Source organism: Electrophorus electricus, chromosome 1, assembly GCF_041902795.1.
Source record: "Electrophorus electricus isolate QZ-2024a chromosome 1, ASM4190279v1, whole genome shotgun sequence".
NCBI classification, from domain to species: domain Eukaryota; kingdom Metazoa; phylum Chordata; class Actinopteri; order Gymnotiformes; family Gymnotidae; genus Electrophorus; species Electrophorus electricus.
Genome location: NC_137497.1, coordinates 29,001,221 through 29,022,236, shown reverse-complemented (window position 1 = coordinate 29,022,236; position 21,016 = coordinate 29,001,221). Strand labels below are relative to the sequence as shown.

General features: G+C 43.7%; 1 protein-coding gene across 5 annotated transcripts in view; it reads right to left on the bottom strand.

The window, feature by feature from the left end:
* arhgef28a (Rho guanine nucleotide exchange factor (GEF) 28a) overlaps positions 1 to 21,016 on the bottom strand; it is a 75,809-nt gene that overhangs the window by 16,073 nt on the left and 38,720 nt on the right. Inside the window, exons 1-21 of one of the 5 annotated variants that reach the window (XM_035526631.2) lie at positions 17,765 to 19,960; positions 15,809 to 15,909; positions 14,815 to 15,125; positions 14,304 to 14,493; positions 14,052 to 14,169; positions 12,861 to 12,950; positions 12,114 to 12,156; positions 11,571 to 11,672; positions 10,340 to 10,463; positions 8,702 to 8,837; positions 8,349 to 8,404; positions 7,797 to 7,857; positions 7,540 to 7,678; positions 7,298 to 7,413; positions 7,064 to 7,204; positions 6,425 to 6,675; positions 5,973 to 6,098; positions 2,618 to 2,735; positions 1,919 to 2,170; positions 1,444 to 1,520; positions 1,002 to 1,180 (exon numbers count right to left, since the gene is read on the bottom strand). In XM_035526631.2, the coding sequence (XP_035382524.2) occupies positions 1,002 to 1,180; positions 1,444 to 1,520; positions 1,919 to 2,170; positions 2,618 to 2,735; positions 5,973 to 6,098; positions 6,425 to 6,675; positions 7,064 to 7,204; positions 7,298 to 7,413; positions 7,540 to 7,678; positions 7,797 to 7,857; positions 8,349 to 8,404; positions 8,702 to 8,837; positions 10,340 to 10,463; positions 11,571 to 11,672; positions 12,114 to 12,156; positions 12,861 to 12,950; positions 14,052 to 14,169; positions 14,304 to 14,493; positions 14,815 to 15,125; positions 15,809 to 15,909; positions 17,765 to 17,849 (2,816 nt within the window). In that variant the 5' untranslated portion in view covers positions 17,850 to 19,960. Of the gene's footprint in view, positions 1 to 1,001; positions 1,181 to 1,443; positions 1,521 to 1,918; positions 2,171 to 2,617; positions 2,736 to 5,972; positions 6,099 to 6,424; positions 6,676 to 7,063; positions 7,205 to 7,297; positions 7,414 to 7,539; positions 7,679 to 7,796; positions 7,858 to 8,348; positions 8,405 to 8,701; positions 8,838 to 10,339; positions 10,464 to 11,570; positions 11,673 to 12,113; positions 12,157 to 12,860; positions 12,951 to 14,051; positions 14,170 to 14,303; positions 14,494 to 14,814; positions 15,126 to 15,808; positions 15,910 to 16,057; positions 17,688 to 17,764; positions 19,961 to 21,016 lie in introns of those variants that run through there. The other 4 variants (XM_081714190.1, XM_081714196.1, XM_035526633.2 and 1 more) reach the window with 4 other exon arrangements.

The window sequence follows — 21,016 nt, the reverse complement described above, 5'->3', positions numbered from 1 at the left end:
TTAGGGGAATAGCCCTTTCCTGGTTTAACTATTATCTAGCCAGTCGCTACCAGTTGGTTAACTGCATTCTCAGCATACAAGATGGTTAGCTACGGTGTCCCACAAGGATCTGTACTAGGGCCTTTGCTTTTTGCTTTATATATATGCTACCTCTACATGACATCATATGTAAACACTGTGCTAGATTCCACTGTTACGCTGATGATACTCAGCTATATGTCTCAGCCAAACCAGAGGACATATATCAGCTTTATATTATTGAGGAATGCAAAAAGGACATAAGACACTAGATGTTGAGGAACTTTCTCTCACTTAATCCTGACAAAACAATTGCTTTTATTAGGCCCAGAGACAGCTAGCTCCTCGCTCTCTAATTACTCAATCACATCTTCTGAAACAATTAAAGTTCTTGGAGTGATTATGGATCCCAATCTCTCGTTCGAAGATCATGTAAATAACATTTCTTGCGGGATGGGTTTCGGACATGCGCACACCTACGGGACAAGACTAGAACTTCTAGAAAACCAGACTTGACATTAATTGCTTATTTTTTTCCATTGTATTATTAATTATTTAAAATTGTTATTATTGTGATGATCGTTGTCGGCCAGGGGAGGATGAGTCCCCCCTTTGAGTCTTGGTTGCTCTCAAGGTTTCTACCTTATGCTCTAAGCTGATTTCCTTGCCACTGTCACCCTTGGCTTGCTCACTGGGGGCTTGTACATTTGTAAAGCTGCTTTGTGACAACATCTGTTGTAAATAGCGCTATATGAATGAATTTTGATTAGATTTTTTATTCCTGTATCGCTTGCATTTAAAATACTTTCTAAACTTCACTTTAAAATCTTATTTTAAAAGTGACAAGCAGAAAAGGATTTCACTTATTTTGGCTTCTCTCTCGCACGCACACACACACACACACACACACACACACACACACACACACACACACACACACACACACATACACCTCAATTCACCAAATAAAAGCTGCTACCCACATCACCACAGCCTCTCGGATGAGTCTCATCCAGGTGTTGCGTTCGTCCTTGGATGTGCCATGCACCTCATACATCTCGGGCCCAGCCGACGAGGCGCTGATCAGGAACATGCCTCTCTCCTCATTTGCCACCTCCCGCACGATCAGCTTCTGCAGTGAGATCACAGGCGGCTTCTGGTCCTAAGATAAGTGCAGAGACACAGGGCGCTCAGAGTGCAAGCGTGTGGCGTGAATCCTATTTTCTTGCAGCCATGCTTTTAGTAGCTTAGAGAGAACAAAATCAGGCTGGCTGTGTGAAATGAAACTAAGCCATTAACTGAATTCTGGAACTGACATAGAAAGAACAGTTTAATGAATTGAATCCAATTAGATTAATTTGAATTCTTCTCTGATGTCTTCTAGACAGAAATGATTTGCAGTGACAGAGCCGTTGGAGACATTACCACGGCAGCAAAGATAAACTTTTGGTCCTTTTCCTGGAGGAAGACAAGCAGGTCAGTGAGCAGGAGGGCCAGCACATCTGGGGAGGAGCATGAAGACATGACACAAAGTCCTGTGATGTTCAGATGCAGTGAATGATCTTTCATATAAAGCCCAACACAGTGCTTCTCAGTCCCAGTCAAGCATTTCTCCTGGTGACTCCTATCACGGGTGATTCTAAATTACAGAAGCTAATTTAATCCACTGCAAATAAGAAGAATGAAAGGCACCAAACCAGCTTCGATAACCCTCTTGGATAGATGTTTGTCCGTACAATCTCTCAGAGCTAAGTATTCTCCACATTCAACTCCATTAGCTCCATCGCATTGGCCCACAGGTAAATGGTTTTAGCCAATCGCAATCAACGTGGCGGTCGACATAACTAAAACTGGAGAGTGGAGGATCTGAGGAGCGTTCCATCATCTCCGTTCCCCTCACCTTTGAGTCGACCCGTGGCAGTCTTCCAGAGTAGCGTGCCGTGGTGCAAAAGCGTGCGGCCACTAGCCAAATCCTGCTTGCGGAAGGCCAGGCCGCTCTTCAGCCGTGCCACATTCTTGCCCTCCATGCGTGCCAGCACATCACCCAACCGCTGACTCTGCTCTCGCTCGCTGACCCGCATGTCCACGACTGAGATGAGCTCACGTACTCCAGCAAGCGCAGCCAGGAGCTCCCGGTGCTCCGTGGTGCCCTCTGATGAGGGAAGGGAGCAAGAGCGAGAGAGAAGGAGAAGGAGAGAAGAGAAAGAGAGTGAGGAAGAGAAAAAAAATAGTCAGAAAGTGAGGGAGGAGGGAGACAGGGGGAGAGAGAGAGGGAAAGGAGAGTGGAGGAGAGGTCTTGCTGGATGACAGAGAAAATTAGTTATCCTTTAATTTGACATTTTAGTTTCAAATAGTGAAGAAAAAGAAAAAGAATTTATATCAGGCACTTTCAACTAACTCTAATTTATGCAACCTAATTCAGAAGCTGTAAACTTGAAATCTAATACTCAAAAATACTTCATCTAAATATACATAACAACAACTAGACACTTTATAAATCTACATTTAAAATAAAAAATGCGATGGGGGATTTTCCATATCGATAAGTTCTCATTTCGCAATTGTGTGAGTGAGTGGATGTCTGTGTGCACACACCTACCTTCTGTGTACTGCAGAATCCTCTCCAAGAGCACAGGGTATTTTGTGATTCGCTGTGTCACCAACAAAATGCATTCTGGGATTTCCCGTCTTTTTACCAATGAGTTACTACTTTGTTGCTATGGAGAAAAGAGAGAAATGGACTGCTGATTAATCACTGGTCATACTGCACAAATGAAAAAAATACAAAACAAATTGGCATAAAACATGCCTTATTCATACATCCTGTCAGTAAACTGAGATGACCACCTGGGCACGCTCAATTTTTAAGTTACCTTAAATAGTCATTCTGTGGAACTGTTCTATGGAACCTCAAAGAATGATGTATTTCCTCTGAGGTCTGAGGTGACATTTTTCTTGGAACATTCTCTCTGAACATTTGTATTATACAAATCCATGTACCAGTGACTCTTAAACTAGCCACTGACAACACGTTCCTCCTAGCAATGATAGACTCATGAGTTGATGGCAACCTCTTGTCACCCAGGACCTCCAATTAACTCTCTAAGTCCTCCCTCCTCCTATGACAGTTCTATCTCTGAATTGACAACCCCTAGGCAAGGGTCATGTAGCCATACCACTACTCTCAATCTCATAGCTGGCATCCTGCACACAGAGACCCTCCAACTTTTTATCATTGCCTATCGTTTTAGTAAATGTCTCTCCCTCCATATAGATCTATTTAAATCCTGACACTCCCAACTGAATATGTTGACTTCACTGATGTTTTTATCAAGAGCCACGCTATTCAGCTGCTCCCCACACTGTGTGTGTGTAATTGTACTTTAGACCACCTAGCTGGTAGTCCTCTGCTCAAAAAAACTAAAACTACCCTCTGTCCATCCCAGAACATGAGGCCATGGATAGAAACATCTCCAAGGCCCTTGCACAGGGGTTCATCTGCCCATCCACTTCCCAGGCATTTTCTTCATAGAGAAGAAAGATGGCAGGCTCTGCCCTTGCATTGATTGCAGAGCACTTAACAGCATCACAGTGAAGTTTTCCTATCCCATACCATTAGTCCCATCCATTCACAAATGGTTGCCAGGCAACCAAATTATAGCTAATTAATGCATACAATCTGCTGTGCAAAAGAAAAGGCGATGAGTGGAAGACGTCATTAATCACTTCAAAGGGACACTTTGAATACCTAGTGACGCCATATGGCCTAGCTATGGCCTTTACACTGCATCTTTCAGTCCTTTATGGATGATACATTCCATAATAAAATTGATCAGTATCTCATTGCTTTCATAGATGACCTCCTAATTGATCCACATAGCCTCCAGGAACACTTATGTCCACCCAGCATCCAGGAACAACAATATGTCAAGAATATACTCACCAAACTCAGGCACCAACAGCTTTCTGTCAAACTGGAAACATGTCAAATTGCTTCAAAGCAGATTTCTCTCATCGGTTTATCAGGAATTACAGTACTGTTGCAGCTCCACTTATGAATATGTTAAAGTGTCCTTCTTAGTCATGTTGGTCCTGGACCGACCAGGCCTTAACAAAACTAAAAGTTTCATTTACAACCATTCCTGTCCTAAAACAGCCAGACCCCTCCAAACAGTTTGTTGATTGAATGTCAGGATCAGCGCCCTACTCTCCCAACATCACAGCCAACCTGAAAAGCTCTTTTTTTAAGCAGGAAATCAAGTTCTGTTGAATGCAACTATGATGACAGATAGCTCCTTGTGATTAAACTTGCACTGGAGCACTAGCACTCTGGTGCCAAAGGTTTGAAGGTGCTTGACAACCTTTTCAGATCCTCACAATTTATAAGAATCTAGAGTACATCAAAACATCCCAGTGATACAGGCAGGCAAAATTCCTAAATCACTCACTTTCACTCACTTTTGACTTCTGTGTAAACTACACACCTGGTTCAAAGAAAACTAAAGCTCTCTCCTAAATACATAAGAAGCCCAGAGATTCCTCCCAGTTCGAAGCTGTCCTGTCTACCTCCTGCTTCTGAGTACCCATATGAAGGTAGCTACATGAATAGATCCAAGGCCAACACATCCTGAAACCCCTCCATGAAAGGACCCCTCCCTACTAGGATGACTCCTCAACTGAGTGCACAACGTAGCCAGTACGGGACAGCCAGGTATAAGGCCATCCTTAGCAGATATGCCAATACTGCCAATACTGTTCACAGTCTCACGTGCCCAGATGTCTCCTGGTGGGGGAGCTTCACCTTTTAGGTCTTGGTTACACCTCACCATGGACTTTGTCATGGTCCTCCTGCCATCTGATGGTAATACAATCATGCCCGTCATCGTTTTATTCTCCAAGATTTGCCACCTGCTGCCCCTTCGCAAACTATCTTCTGCTTCTGACATTCACATCCATGTTCCTTTATTACGGATTGTCTGAGGTTATAGTGACAGATACGGGCTCTCAGTTTATATCCACTTGAAGTCCCCTCAGTCGACAACTGGTGTTGATAAACTGCACCTGGTTGGGAGGTGTCTTGTGCAAAGTTACAACAAGTCATACATTCACAACAGGTGTTTGCCAACTGCAGATGTAGACCTACTCCTCCATTCTGTCCTGGTCACTGAGTCTGGCTGTCCACTCGTTATCTCCGGCTCTTCCTGCCATGCAGAAGACTGACCCCAAGGTATGCCAGCTGGTATAAATTCCTGAGACGCATGAGCCCTGTCACCTATCTCCTCCCAGATGTCCCCCATCTTCCTACAGAACCCAGTGCACTTCTCCTTGCTCCCGACTACAACTTCTCCTTGCCCTTCTTCACTGGTCTCCACTGGGAGCCTGGCTGAGATTTGAGTGTTGCTGGACTCTCATAGACACCAAGGGGTCCTCCAGTACTTTGTGGATTGAGAGGGCAAGAGCCCCGAGAAACAGGTGTGGGTCTTTGCCTCAGACACCTTGGATTCATCACTCATCTGCACCTTCCACTCAGAGCACTCTGATGGTCCTGCTCCTCACCCTCAAGGCTGGCCACAGCATCGCCCAGCTGGGATATCAGGAGACGTCCCTTCACATATGAGAATCACTCCACTTGCAGAATAACCAGACAGTCTTCGCTGATCAACCAATCATGCCCCCTCGTTCACCTTTGAGTACTAATGTTGTCTTCACTATATAAACTCTGTATGTTCTGCTTACTCCTTGCAAGCAGTATTGTAAGCACTCTGTGCATGGTTCCTCTGTTCACGGTTCCTCTGTGCACTACTTTTGATTCATTTTGCTCTGTTAAAATTTTTTGTAAATAAGCCTTCTGCCTTTCTGGCTTTTGACTCCGCCTGTCCAGACTACATGCCTTGCACTTGGATCCCGTTTGTCACTTAAACAACGATCTATGGTTGTAAGAAGAAAATACTTACTTTAATAAACAGCTGAAACTTCTTATTTTGTTGCTGTAGCTCTTTGAAGAAGCTGACAGCTTCGTTGTGGTGGCTGCAAAACTCCCCATACACTTGCTTCATGTTCTGTGCATTTTCTTGAGTAAACTGCACACACACACACACACACACACACACACACACACACACACACACACACACACACACACACACATACAGAGAGAAACAAAACATATATAAATGCACAAACAGATTCAATCAAATTGCTAGAACCAAACAATAAATAATGTATTTTCCTATGATGTTGGACATGATCTCACAAGTTATAATATGTTCTAGCCTACTGTAATAACTAGACAAGCATAAAAAGGTTTCAGTGGGTTTAATATGGGCCTGTGAATGAAACGTGACCCCTGAGATTAGCTCAAACAGGGCATGTGGTCCATGTAGTCCTGGCGGGTATGTGTGCCCACCTGTTGCAGAAGGATATCACCCACACGTTGAATGAGGTAATTCCTGTTACTGTCTGGTTGGGTGGAGCTATGCCGTCGATCCCTTAAAGTTGATAGGAAGTCTTTGTGCAGGAAGATGAGCTCGTCCAAGCAAGGGAAAACCCGCCCGATGGTGTCTGCATCCAACCCCACCTCATCCCGCATACCCCGCCTAAAGACCTCCGCCATGATGGTCAGTGTCTGCAGGTGGTGTAACTCTGTCTGCATGAGTTCTAAACACACACACACACACACACACACACACACACACACACAAAGATTAAGCATTACATGGACATTTGGGGAAACAAATTTGTAGTTTGCACTGCAATTGCACTGCATTTTTCATTTGGAAGATAATTAACATGCTTTCAGAATGCTTTTCCTAAAGAGTCATCAAAACAAGGGTATAACCACAGTCTTTACCTTAGTGCTTGTTTTTCTATTGCCAGGCAATATAGTGCTGAGGCTAGGCATAAATTCTGTATGCTAACTGTGAGGACAAGCGTTAAAAACAACCACATTTCTGTCTGTTTTGCTTCTTTATTTGGTGTAATGATTGCTTCAGCACTATGCTTTTCTCATTACATGTAATTATACAAGTTGCCCTACTGTTCTAACCATAGATGACATCCTGTCTCTTGATGGTGCACTTTTCCTGCCTCTGGCAGAACCAAGGTTCCACTGCCAGACTCCATGACTCCACCTCCAAACCCATAGTGTCCGGCCAAAGTGTGCTGGGTAGAGTAGAATCCACTGTATCTATGGGAAAACAGGAGGGAGAAACAGGGCAGGTTCCATGTCCTGGGGTTGCCATTTGATCACTGTCAATACAAAGTATGTTACTGTCTTTACCTTCTATGAGGGAGGAGTCAGTGGAGGTGAAGGACTCCACTGTCAAGCTCTCCTCTGATTGGACATTAGTCCTCCATGTAGAGGAGTCACTGTCCCCCTCTGGGCTCTCGGTAAGCCTGAATATAAATATCAGACATATTAAAGGCTACAATAAAAAAAAAAAAAAAAAAGTTAATGCTTCATTGCTTTGTTGTTTTTTTTTACAGTCAAGAAAAAGAGAAGGAAAAATTGAGTTTTCTAACCGCTCAGGAACTAAAGGAACACTCCTGGACAGTGGACAGAGCATGGGGACGGAGTCTTTGGTGTCCCGTGGGCTCATCACAGGGAGTGAGGCTGAAGTAGGCATCGCTGAAGATGAGGTGCTTTCATGCACTATAAAGTCTTTGCATGAAGAGTAGAGAGAGAAAGGATAGAGACAAAAACAAAAAGCAATGAGGTTTCCAACAGACATGACAACAGAAAGGCCTCTACTGGGCATTTGTGTAATGAACAGACTCACTCTGTGGGAGGGTGGCAGCTCTGTTCTTCACCATGGACACTGCATACTTCTCTTGAACTTTCTGCAAAGGACAAGAAATATGTCAGACCTTCCCAGCACTGGCTACCTTCTCCTTATAGTTAAAGGACAGGGGAAACACACACAGACCCCCTGCACACATTTCTGACCAAGAATGGGCAAATGTGTTACTGCTTTTGGCTTAACCATTAAACTCTGGCTATCTCTGAAACTTGGTTTTAAGTCAGTGTGTGTCTGTGTCTCTCTCTATCACACACACACACACACACACACACACACACACATACATATATGGTGTTACCTGGTGTTTTCTAAGCCTAACCATAATTGTAAACTGAATAGCCAAAAAATAAATGTTTTGGTCTTTTCAGTTTCAAAATTGAAATACATGCATTTGTAAAAAGCACTTTCCCTTGTCAGTACTATAACTATTTTGAGTTTCCTACAAAGTCAGGAAATGCTTGTCTGAAAAAACAAACACACACACACACACACACACACACACATACGCACACTCACACAAACACAGCATACCTTGAGGCACTGTATTGCAGAGTCTTTACCGCCCTTATGGATGGTCACAGTACAGTCTAGGAAGACATGGCCAAACCAAAGCACAACAAAACACATGACAGATTCAAATGCTCTGATTCTCATACCGAATGACTAATTATTTTTTTTATTGACCTGAAAATATGATCTTGCCATTTAACACATTTAATCCAATCAATACACTCATAATCTTAATTCCTCAGTATTCGTCTTCAGGATTCATAATGTCTAATTTATTTCCTGTGACTACAAAGGAAACTTGCATGGTCTAATGTGTCCAGCAGAGTGGCTGACTCTTACAGTATGAGAAGAAGAGATGGAAGACAAGGACTCACTGGTACAGTGGAGCGTCTCTTTCCCGGCAGCGAGTTTATGGCACATCTGGCAGACTGGAGACCCCGGAAAAGACCCGGCTGCCAGCTGCTGACCACTCGCCTGCTTGTCCTTGGCCTCTCTCTCCTTCCACTTGCCCTTTGAGAACCGAGAAAGGGCCATGAGAGCATGAGGAGGCTGATCCGCCAATGCCGGACCTGCCAATGCCGGACCCGCCCGCTCTCTCCTGCCACTCCCCTCTCCATGACGTGCCAGGCAGGCAGGTCTGGCGCAGTGAGGACGGCTCAGTGAGCGCTGGGCGGTTTGGGTTCAGGAACTAGGTCTGTGCCAGTGGGGCTCGGTGGGGTTAATGATTAAAGCAGAGAAGGCCACGAGAGCTGGGACTGGGTCCAGAGTTGCATTAATTTTTCCCCCCCCCCAAGATCTGGTATTGATGATGAGAGATTTGGACCACTGCGCAAAGTCTTCTCTAGCACATCCCAAAGATTCTCAATGGGGTTCAGGCCTGGACTCTGTGGTGGCCAAGCCATGTGTGAAAATGTCGTCTCATGCTCCCTAAACCACTCTTTCACAATTTGAGCCCGAGGAATCCTGGCATTGTCATCTTGGAATATGCCCGTGCCATCAGGGAAGAAAAAATCCATTGATGGAATAACCTGACCTCATTCTTTGGGCACATAACGTTGCTGAACCTAGACCTGACCAACTGCAGCAACCCCAGATCATAGCACTGCCCCCAGAGGCTTGTATACAGTAGGCATTAGGCATGATGGGTGCATCACTTCAGCCGCCTCTCTTCTTACCCTGATGCGCCCATGACTCTGGAACAGGGTAAATCTGGCTCATCAGACCACATGACCTTTTTCCATTGCTCCAGAGTCCAATCTTTAAGCTCCCTAGCAAATGGAAGCTGTTTTTGCCAGTTAGCCTCACTGACAAGTGGTTTTCTTAAGGCTACACAGCTGTTTAGTCCCAATCCCTTGAGTTCCCTTCGTATTGTGCGTGTGGAAATGCTCTTACTTTCACTATTAAACATATCCCTGAGTTCTAGTGTTGTTTTTCTATGATTTGATTTCACCACACGTTTAAGTGATCGCCGATCACGATCATTCAAGATTTTTTTCCGACCACATTCCTTCCTCGAAGATGATGTTTCCCCACTGTCCTTCCACTTTTTAATAATGCGTTGCACAGTTCTTAACCCGATTTTAGAAGTTTCAGCAATCTCCTTAGATGTTTTCTCTGCTTGATGCATGCCAATAATTTGACCCTTCTTAAATAGATTAACATCTTTTCCACATTCACAGGATTTGTCTTTTGACATGGTTGTTTAACAAATGAGAAGCTACTCATTGCATCAGTTAGGATTAAATAACTTGTTTACAGCTGAAACATAATCACCCATGCAGTAATTATCCAATGAGAGGCTCTTACCTATTTGCTTAGTTAAATCCAGGTGGTGACCTTTTTTTTGGCCAGGCAGTGTATATCGTCACATATGTACATATAGTCTGATATATGTATGTGGCGTGATGTTTATATATATCCTCACATGTATATAGCCTGATGTGCATATATAGCCTGATGTGTATATATATCATCACGTGTATATTGCCTGATGTACGCACATACATGTTTACCTTGCTCTTGTTGCGTGTGCTGTACATGCAACTCTTGATGAAGCTGAATGTGCGGCTAACTTTGTGTTTCTCCGACTCCGCCTTTGACGGGATAATGTATCGATCCCACTCCTCCTCTTCGATTCTGCATACACATTTCCATTATGCATGCACAGCTTTCACACGGAACTGAAGCTTTCACGTCCAAGCTGGATTAGTTGGATATCGAGTTAACTGGTTTGGTTTAGGAGCTCTTGATCCCATACCGGATTTACTGAACTGGAATCAGCTTGTTGCCAGTGCATTCTGAGATTTTTGCGTAATTTTTTACTTTGTGGTTTATGTTGTCTTTATATAACACTGTATACTGAGATCAATTCTAAGTCATTCCTTTCTGATATCTTAAGGACTCAGAACGCCTTTCTTTGCCCATAATGGCTTATGATTTCAGTGTTCGCATATAAACACAATGTAGGTATAGCAGTTGGTGGTTCAAAAGAGGTTACTCTTCTTATTTGCATTTTGGGTTGTGCTAACACATTTTACAAAGGTGAACCTAATTAGCATTAGGCTATAGCAAACTGGCTGATGATTTGCTATAGGTTCAAAACTCTATGGTTCCAAATTAAAGTTACCTTTAAGGACCAAGGTTAGCTCGCTAACTCAAATAAATCCTGCTTGGCAATAATTACCACTTTCAAACACAGTCCACTTAGTAGCATCAACATGCACATGTCTAATTTGGTGAAAGTATATCTATCAGCAGTTTATTATGTAGAGGTTAGTCTGGTTTCCAAAGTGAAAGCTACATTGAGTGAGTTCTGCATTCTTTTACATGCAGCAGGCTAATTAGAAATTAGTTGTTACACTTTCACTCTAAGAATAAGAGCACCCTGTGAGGACATTCTCAGTACTGGGTGCATTTCACACAGAACTCTTTAAAGATATGACTTTTACACTATAACTTATAAATCTTTTATAGTTTTAAATTGAAAGGAGCAACAAATCAAACTGGTTTTACACATGTAGCTACAAACTAGTCTTAAAATTATTAGTAATAGCAGTTATAAGTAATTAATTTTAAGATGATGAAAGGTTTCATATTTGTTAGGCATGCCTCTAAGCCAGAGGATGCATTCTGGGTATTGTAGTTAGAGGGGGTGGTTTAAATGACATTAGAGTTAGATGTATAAGGGGATCAAGCTTGCAGCGAATGCTGGGGCCTGGAGCCAGGCACGCAGCTGCAACATACTCTTTGAGGAACTCGGAGAGCGTGAGGTGCTGGAGGGAGTCAGCCAGCTCAACACTGGTCTCATCATCAGCTGACTGGGAGCGTCTATGGAACCTTACCTCCCTACAGTGGGGTTTGAGTACATGTCTGAGTTGATATTGCACTCTCGCTCCCTCTTTTACCCCTAAGAACACACACGCACGCACACACCCCCCTACTGCTACAACCATCCCCAGTCTCATAAATGCATACATTCTCCACCAGATGGTGCAACCGTGCAGGAAAGACGAAGCCACAGAGTAAGAGAAATTAACAGACAGTGACATCTATTAGAACAAATGAGGTCTTGTCTCTGGTCCATTCTCACACCCTGCTCCACCATACCTGTCCTGCTTGAAAAGTCTGTTTTCTGGGAGGAAAAGCTGCAACCTTCAAACCTACAACAGGAAGTAATCGGTCTCCAGGCAACCCCGTTGTCACAGTGACACGGGACAGTTGTATAATCCTGGTCGATGGCACATGGTGAAAGTGAGAAGTGAGGGCACACTTGGCCGAGGGGCGTACCTTTTCTCTTGCAGCTGATCGTTTAAGCTGAATGTCCGTTGCTCTGTTGATGAGAGAGTAGACAAGTTCAATTAAAAAGGACAAGAATGTTCCTTAAATTCTTGTAACTACTCTTTAAGTATCAACGTTAAAATGGTCAGTGAAAATCCAACCTTTAACCAGTTTACCTCCATTACTATGGCTAACCACTACAGTTTCCTTTAATAGAGCAAAAAAGGAATGTTCTATGTATCTCAAAAAAGTCAAGTGCTAATTAAGATGCTCAAAAGCAGACACACAAACGTGAGACACTGCAGCAAAGAACTTGGGAAGGTTAACATGACACCGTGAGGAGAGGTGCAGCAGCAAAAGTGTGATATTGGTGCCACAACCAGCTTAAGTTCAAGCACAGCAAGCCATGAGCAATAATTGGTAGTAATGAGCAAATACAGAGCCCCACACACACACACACACACACACACACAAACACCCCCCCACACACACACCCAAACAAGTAGAGCAAGAGCCTGCATAATTACCATATAATGCCCACACCCACATTAGTCAGCGTGTTACACCAATAACACACTCATTATTAAACACCTTCCTTTTATACAGCACCCCATAACCACATTTAACATGTATGCATGTGCACACACACATACACACACACACAGCGAGAGTCCCAGCAAGCGTGACGTATGCAGTAGGCAACAGCTCCGGGCTTACTGGCGTGCAGGTGTGCTGCTGTGGGTTGTCAGTACTTACTAACAGGATTGAGCAGAGACAGAGATTTAGACAGAGACAGAGCCTGCAGGAGAGATCTGCTGCTGCAACTGTTGCTGGAGAGGGCGCCATCTACAGGACATAGTGGACATCACACTCACTACAGCCCAGAGGGACTCAACATTTTTATGGAAGCCTTCAGTGAGTCTGCATGCTAAAAGGTTTACATATGTTACATAAGTGTCCTAATAATTGACTATTAGTTGTATGCCACAACTAATCTCATACGCACAACTCAGTCTCTTTGGTGCTCACCAAAACAGGTTTGAACTAAATCAGACAAATAGTAAATAGTTAAATAGTGAAGTGTTTTAGGAAATCAGGCCTATTGAAAAGAACACACACACACACACACACACACTCATTATTTGTAAAGAGATGTCTTAAATATGCCTCAAAATGAGCAGTAGTTTCTGAGTAAACTAAATCACACAGCTGAAGGACCTCTGTTTGAAACATCCTGTTTCTCTGGAAACATTGTGTACTTCAACGCACGCACACACACACACACACACACACACACACACACACACACACACACACACACACACACACACACACACACACACACACACACACACACACACACACACACACACACACACACATATATATTCAAGGGCTGCCTGCACCCTGGTAGCCATTACCTTTCCATTCCAAATAAGTTCCTATCAAGAAAAACTACAGAGATCAACAGCATTCAGGAAATGACCACTATGGGGCTTGGGAGTTCTTGGATATGTTTGGTAGCAACAGTGATGACATCAGGGCCAACTCTTCCTCGACATTTGGGCCTGCTTAGATTGGTGCTTGTTCTAATCCTTCAGAGATTTCAAGACAGACTAGACAGGAAATGTCAGTGATGCTATCTACTTGCTCCTCTGGCTCGTGTTCTCAGAACCACAGGAAGACAGAGGACAAATGATTTCTTAGATTTGCTAGTGAGGGGCCAAATACAGTGGCAGCAAGCTATTAGGATTGTACTTTATTAGGGATAGGATTGAACTTTACTGCCATTTAAAATATTCTGATATGAACCTATAAAGTTAATTAATAACTAATAATCAATTAGCCAAGTAATTATACTATGGGCCATTATCAACGAAAGAAATGTGTCTAATTGCCAAGTGGTATTATTCTAGACCAAACAAAGCACAGGGGTTTGAGGCTGACCGTTGCTGAGGTCGGTGGGTGAGGGGTGGGCATCACGGCTGAAGCGTGGGGGTAACAGGCTGATTTTGGGGGATGAATATGAGTACGAACGGAGTCGAACTCCCTGATCGCCAGAGTCCTGGAGGAGATAAGCAGGCATCATTGTTGACAGCACACAATTATATATGTATGTTGCCTCTAAATGCAAGAGGCAGAGCATATGTAAACAATTCTTGAGGAGTTTGAATAAGCTAGAAGCCTGCGGGTCTATACCTTTGATGAGGTGTGGTTACAGGGGGATGCAGTGGGGTGAGCATGAAGGCAGAAGAGTTCAGAAGTGGGTTTAACGCTGTCCTGATCCTCTGTGTTGCTCTGATGATCTGGGGATATTCTGGGGAGGGGCTTCTTTATGAGGACGTCATCCTCCTCCTCACTGTCCATTTCCAAGGCCACAAGACTTGGGCTTGTAAGAGTGGAGAAAAACATCATGCATATTTTACCTAAAGGCTAAAATAGAAGTCATGCTTCTGGTGCTTCATCCAACGGCACTGTTTACTTGTTATCCAAATCAGCAGATGAATGTGTCCAAAGATTCCTTGCTCTGAGGCACAGCTAACCCAAGAACACTTTTTTGTGCCAGATCTCTTTCTTCACACAGCCCTTTTGTCTGAACTGATTCTGGTTATGTATGCCATTTTTGCTGTTATAAGTTATGATTTAAAAACATTCTTGTCAGTAGATTTGATTGGCAGACTTGAGAAGCTGAAGCAGTTTCCATATTTACCTGAGCTCATAGGAATCTGGGGGTGAGCCTGTGCTGTGATAGGCCTGTTCAGCAGGCCGGGCAGCACGAAGAAACCTCTCCAGCACCAGTCCAGCTGGCGAGGTGGGTGAGAACTGAGAGAAGGTGGGAGAGAAAGGGCGGGACAACGGCTGCTTCTCTTTAAGCTCCTCCCCCTCTTGGATGGGTTGTGGCGTGTCTGTCAGCCCTGACGACAGAGTCGCCATACTTGAACCAGGCGAGTCCTCGGTGTCCATCCCAGAGCTGCCTGCTGTCCCTCCAGAAGTGTGTGGCTTCCTGTGGAGATCATCATCCTGTAACCAGAAAAAAAAAAAAAAAAAACATGATGGAAAAGTCTGAAATTTCACACACACCCATACACACACACACACACACACACACACACACACACACACACACACACACGCACACACGCACGCACACAACACAAACAAACACACACAAAAAAATAATCCAAAGTAACATTGTGCAAGCTTTCTGTGAACATCACAAGGAATCCTACAGCCTTTCCAACAATCTAAACATGTTTATTGGCAAAACATGTCAGGAGCACTTTAAGCTTGTGTAACAAAGAGCCTGTTATGTTTCCATCAGACTGCACTGATACCTGAGGCTGAAATGGATATTTACTCATTAACAAGCAAAAACACATACATTACATTTATCAGACGCTTTTATCCAAAGCAACTAACAATTATGACTGAGTACAACTTGAGCAATTGAGGGTTAATGGCCTTGCTCAGGGGCCCAACAGTGGCAACTTGAACCAGCAACCTTCCTATTACTAGTTAAGTACCTTAACCACTGAGCTACCACTACCACCGACACACCCACAAACAGTCACACCCAGACAGACAAACACAGATACACACACACACAAATGCACCCTCAGACACACATTTACAGACACACAACCACAGACACCTACCCATATGCACACACACCAACAGACAGACCCACATTCTATATGTCAAACCTTTCTGGTGCGGTTGAGCATGGCAGCAAGTCTAGCAGCAGCTGTGAGCGTGCAGTGGGGCTGGAAACCAGAGCTGGAGACTGGAGGTGAGCCCGACTTGTCTGTCAAAGCAAAAAACAAAACTAAAACCAAAAATAATCTCCGTGTGAGGAGCTGTGTCGACTTTAAAAAGGAAATGAAGGGTTAACTAAAGCTAAACACTTCATAGCACATGATAGAAAAGATCCACAACAGTTTTTCTGGAATTACCTGCATGCTCCAAAATCACATGTTCATATTGTTCAAAAACCCAGAAAAAAAGTGGTTCAGTAGAAAACATCATCCCAGTTAATAGCTTTATGATTGCTAAATAAACAAAAATCAAAATTAAAAAGTGCTTGCTTTTTGGGCAAGCACTTTGATTTAGGACACTATTGATCTATTGTGGAAATATCTGACATTTCAAAGCATCTGTTCTGTGTTATTGTTCACTAATGTAAAGATAGCATGCAAGAACATGCTAATGACTAAAGTGGCCTTTCACACTTGCTGAAAATTCTGAAGGACCACAAATAAAAATGTTCCATAAAGGAAGAATGCTAAAATGATTCCTATGCTGGAGTCTGACTGCGGTGGATAAACAGTGAACATGTGTATCCTGGTATCAACACAGCCAAGTGAAGTTTTCACGAACAACACATATTTTCACTCTCTTTCTACATTTCCTCTCTGTTACATCCATCTCTCTCACCCTCATTCTCATTCTTTCTCTATCTATCTCTCTCTCTCTCTCTCTCTCTCTCTCTCTCTCTCACACACACACACACACACACACACACACACACACACACACACACACACACACACACACGGACACACACACACACAAACAGCGTTTGATGTCTGGGCTGTTCTCTGGCTGGTTACTGTATAGGAAATCCTGTCCTTCCAGGGGGAATTTCCTAGACACGGTACTAAGAACAATCACATATTAACACAATGCATTTCTCCAATAGTTGTGATTCTTCTCAGTCATTCAAAACTAGACATATGACATACAGACACAAAAAAAGAATGATCCAAATATTTTACAAGAATCCCTGTCTCTTGTGCATTGTCTGATTTATTGCCATTCCTGGGCTCAAACAAGAGACACATACACATATAGGCTACATAAATGTTTGCCAGTTACAGCAACTGGCACAAGTCCTTTGGTTAAATAATTGAAATTCATAGAAAGATTCACAGGCTACTATAGAAAGATGAGTGAGGGTATATGTGAGGACAGTACCAGACTGCATGTGTTTGCGTGTGCGTGTGTGTGTGCATGTATGTATGCGTGGATGCTTTGAGGTTCTTTGTACAAGTATGATGAATGTGTGTAAGGTCCTTTCAACAATAACACAAAGATTTGAGCCTGACGTCAGTGAAATCAATCCTCTGCACACATGCACGCACAGGACACACACACACACACACACACACACACACACACACACACACACAGACACACACACACACACACACACACACACAAACACACACCCCATGCTGAGCTTAACAACAAACTGAACATTTAGTCTCTAAATCAAACCCCTTCACAACAGAGACACAGGGCAAGATGTCCTGAACTCTTATCATCATGGTTGAAAGGTACACACAAATGCAGCTTCAGGAAATTAACCATGGTATGGGTACATGTATTTGTTTAGGGCAGAGGGAATGATCATGAAAAAAAGGTAGAGACACACATTGGCTAAGACATATAGATGTGACCCTTTTCACTGTACCCAGTTTTAACATGAGCTGAGTTGGTCATTGACTCAGTATTTCACATTACCATATTATGCTTTCTCAGCAGCATAAGCACAAAACACAAGCTCCTTACCAATGGGTGCTGTCACCCCAACAACCCATTAAAGTCTCCGTCACTTATCCTAACCCTCTCCACCTCCCCTCTGATGCCTCCCTCCTTACCTGGTTTTACCAGCTTTCTCCGAATCCTCATTCTGGGAAAGGAGGGCCAGGAGTAGTTAAAGGGAGAGTCAGAATCCGAGTCCATGGCTTTCAGTTTTTCTTAGTGTTCGTGTGCACCAGTCCGCTCACTGCTAGCCAACAACAACAACAAAAAAAGGCCCAGGCACTGGAAAAAACAGGCCCACAACACCAATTCCTGAGACAACACTGTAGAAGACTAGACGGTGTGGCGTATGGAAGTGGCCTCGTTCGACACTCATTCTTTTTTTTCATGCAAAGTAAAGTCAAACCTAAGATTACCTTGTCCTGGAAGTAAAGAGACAGAAGGTTCTTAAGAAGCTATGTGAAAGAACCTGGAAGGTCATCCAAGGTTTACAAATTATTAACCGTCCATGCTAATGAACCCTAGGGAGGGTTTGGGGAGACACGCTGGGGGGCCAAAAAACAAACATACCAACACACATTTTTAACGCACACCTCATAGAGAGGCAATAACACTCTCCGTGCTGTTCTACCAAACAGACGGAGGAGTAAAAAATCACAAATGATGCGGTCTTGAGAAAAACACAGAAGGGAAAAACAATGGAACCGATTGTCAAACTTAAAAAGTGACCCTAAATAAACTAAAAGCTGTAACCTCTAACACTTAACCTCCCCATTCAGACAAATCAAGATTTCAAGGCAATGCTAAATGTCTAAGATACATCCACCATCATCAGTGCAGAGACAACACTGCAAAGCACAGGCTACCTCTGTTCACCTACACCTGATTTCTACAGAAATCCCACCCAAGTTTCTGTATAGACTGAAGCTCGTCCAACAGCACTGCTTTTAAACTTTACAATAATCCCCAAGTTATCCACCACATAACCTATGTCTGATAACCCCAAACAGGCAATGATTATATAGTAAAATAATATGCCTCTTTCAGTGTGTGTGTGTGTGTGTGTGTGTGTGTGCGCGTGTGTGTGTGTGTGTGTGTGCGTGCGCACACACGAACGTGTGTGTAAGCACTCCACAAACTCCTTTAAGGGTCCCCTGATGGCCAGGAGTCAACACGCTGATAACTCCAGCAGACACGGAACAGAACATGCCAAAAGTAGATTGTAGCCATGTGTGTGCATGCTTCTGGCCTAGAGCTCCTCTCCGCATGTGGTGGACTTCCTGTCTCCGCTGAGAAACCGCACGCTCCGCTGCGTGTGCATGTGTGTGCATGTGGCAATGTCCTCATGCTGATCCTAGAGGTAGCGGGAATGGACACGTGCGCATACACAAGTTACCCGTACTTCAGCTAAAGGCATTCATAATAGTGACAATGGTAATCCGGATCGATGGAGCAGATGTGGTCTCTGTCCCCATGCGAAGACTGGGAGCCTCTTGTGAGGAAAGCCAGAATGTGCGGCTGGAAGAGTATGCGTCTGGGAATGGAGTCACTGCATAGTGCCACGTGTGGACAGCTTCCTTCTTCAGTCTGAGGGGGAAAAGGGTTTATGCCTTCCTTTCCACACCTCTCGCCTTTAATCCTGTCGCTCGAGTCTCGACCTCTGTTTCAGCTTTGGGGCACTGTGGTGTCTCTGTCTCTCCAAGCACTCCTATGGAAACTCCTGTGAGGACTCGGATAAGGACATCCAGTCTGCCTCCAGTCCACATTAGCTATGTGACGGAACACTAAAGATGTGGCTGTCTTAATCTCTTTCCCAAACAGACTCTCCTCCCACAGAGATCTCCTCCTCTCTTTCTCTCTCTCTTTCTCGCTTTCTCTGAGTGTGTGTGCATTGCTAGCCTTATGAGGGATAATATATCCCTAGGACTATACCCAAATGAGAAGTTTTGATGTTGTGGGGACATTTAGCTGATTCTCAGGATAGTTTTTTTTTTTCCTGCAGCTTTTACTGAGGAACATAAACAGAGTGTTTTGGTTGCCAAGGTGAACTTTAAGGTTCAGTTGATGTGTAGCAGTATTTAGCTACAGTTCAGTCATAGGTCAAACCGCTGCAGTGATAATAAAAATGCCCATGTGCCTGTGAATCTGAGTAAATGAATGGATGAGTCAGAGAGGAACAGAAATGAAAAATGGTCAGTTGTGCTTAATATGTGTGGTCCTCATAAGAATTTGTGAGTGTGTAAAGTGGGGAGTGGGGTGTGTGTGCGTGGGTTGTTGGTCGGGGGAGGTGTGAGGTTCGGTTCTTATGGTACAAAAACACCGCGACCCAGTTGTGACAAATCATGAGAAAATCGGATGTTCTGAGGAGATTTTGCTGGTCCTCTTGAGAATTATTTTTCAATTTATACTGAAAAAATACTAAAAGAACCAAAAGAGCTTTGATTACTGAGGCGAAGTTCAAGCGTAGCAGTATTTAGCTACAAGCCAAGAAAAAAAACCAAAAACATTTCCACTGCAAGTTCATGGAAATGAATGAATGAGTGGAAATAAATAAAGGAATGAATGAGTGAAAGAGCGACAGCGATAAGTTCCTGAAGAGTGTGTGAGTGCATCTGTGTGCTTGTAAGGAAAAACTGGCAAATTTACAACCTCTGCTCTCAGTAACAAGCAAGACTTTTCTTCAGAACTTCCCCCCCTGAATTAACATTCTACATTGCCATGGCAACAAACCCCTCCAACTCTCTATCCTCTCTTCCCTATGCCTGTATGGCACTGTGTGACACTGTGTATGACTGTGGGTGGCTGTGGGTAGCTGTGGGTGGCTGTGTGCATGAGGGTGGCCAGCATGGCGTGTGTGCGAGCGCACTCATTCTCACTGCTAGTCTTTGTTTTTGTAGTTTCCATGTGAAGAAGCCCAACCACAAGTTAAAAGAATTTTGTCATTGTTTTGTTTTGTTTTGTTTTGTGTGGGATTCCTGCTTCAGTTTTTGGGACTATGGTGGACTAAAGAAGAGTGAGGAGATGAACAGTTGAAACTTGCTTTGTTGGGGATATGACACTTGACATGTTCTAAGTCACTGAATAGAGCAATGTTGTCATTCCTGTTAATTACAGTCAGTTTGGTGTGTGTATGAGTGAGAAAAAAGGAACCAGCTTAAAACACATTCCTTCTTTTGTCATCTCTACAAAACTCTCTCTCCCTTTCTCTCCCTCTTAAAGAACACAGATAAATCACTTGTACATGAGTCAATGGACAGCAGTCTCTGTTCTCTTCTCTGTCCATTAGCCTCTGCAGCCTGAGTGTAGTGGAGCAGACGGTGTGTAGTGGGATAGCCTGTGTGTAGTGGGACAGCTGTGGCCTGAGTGGA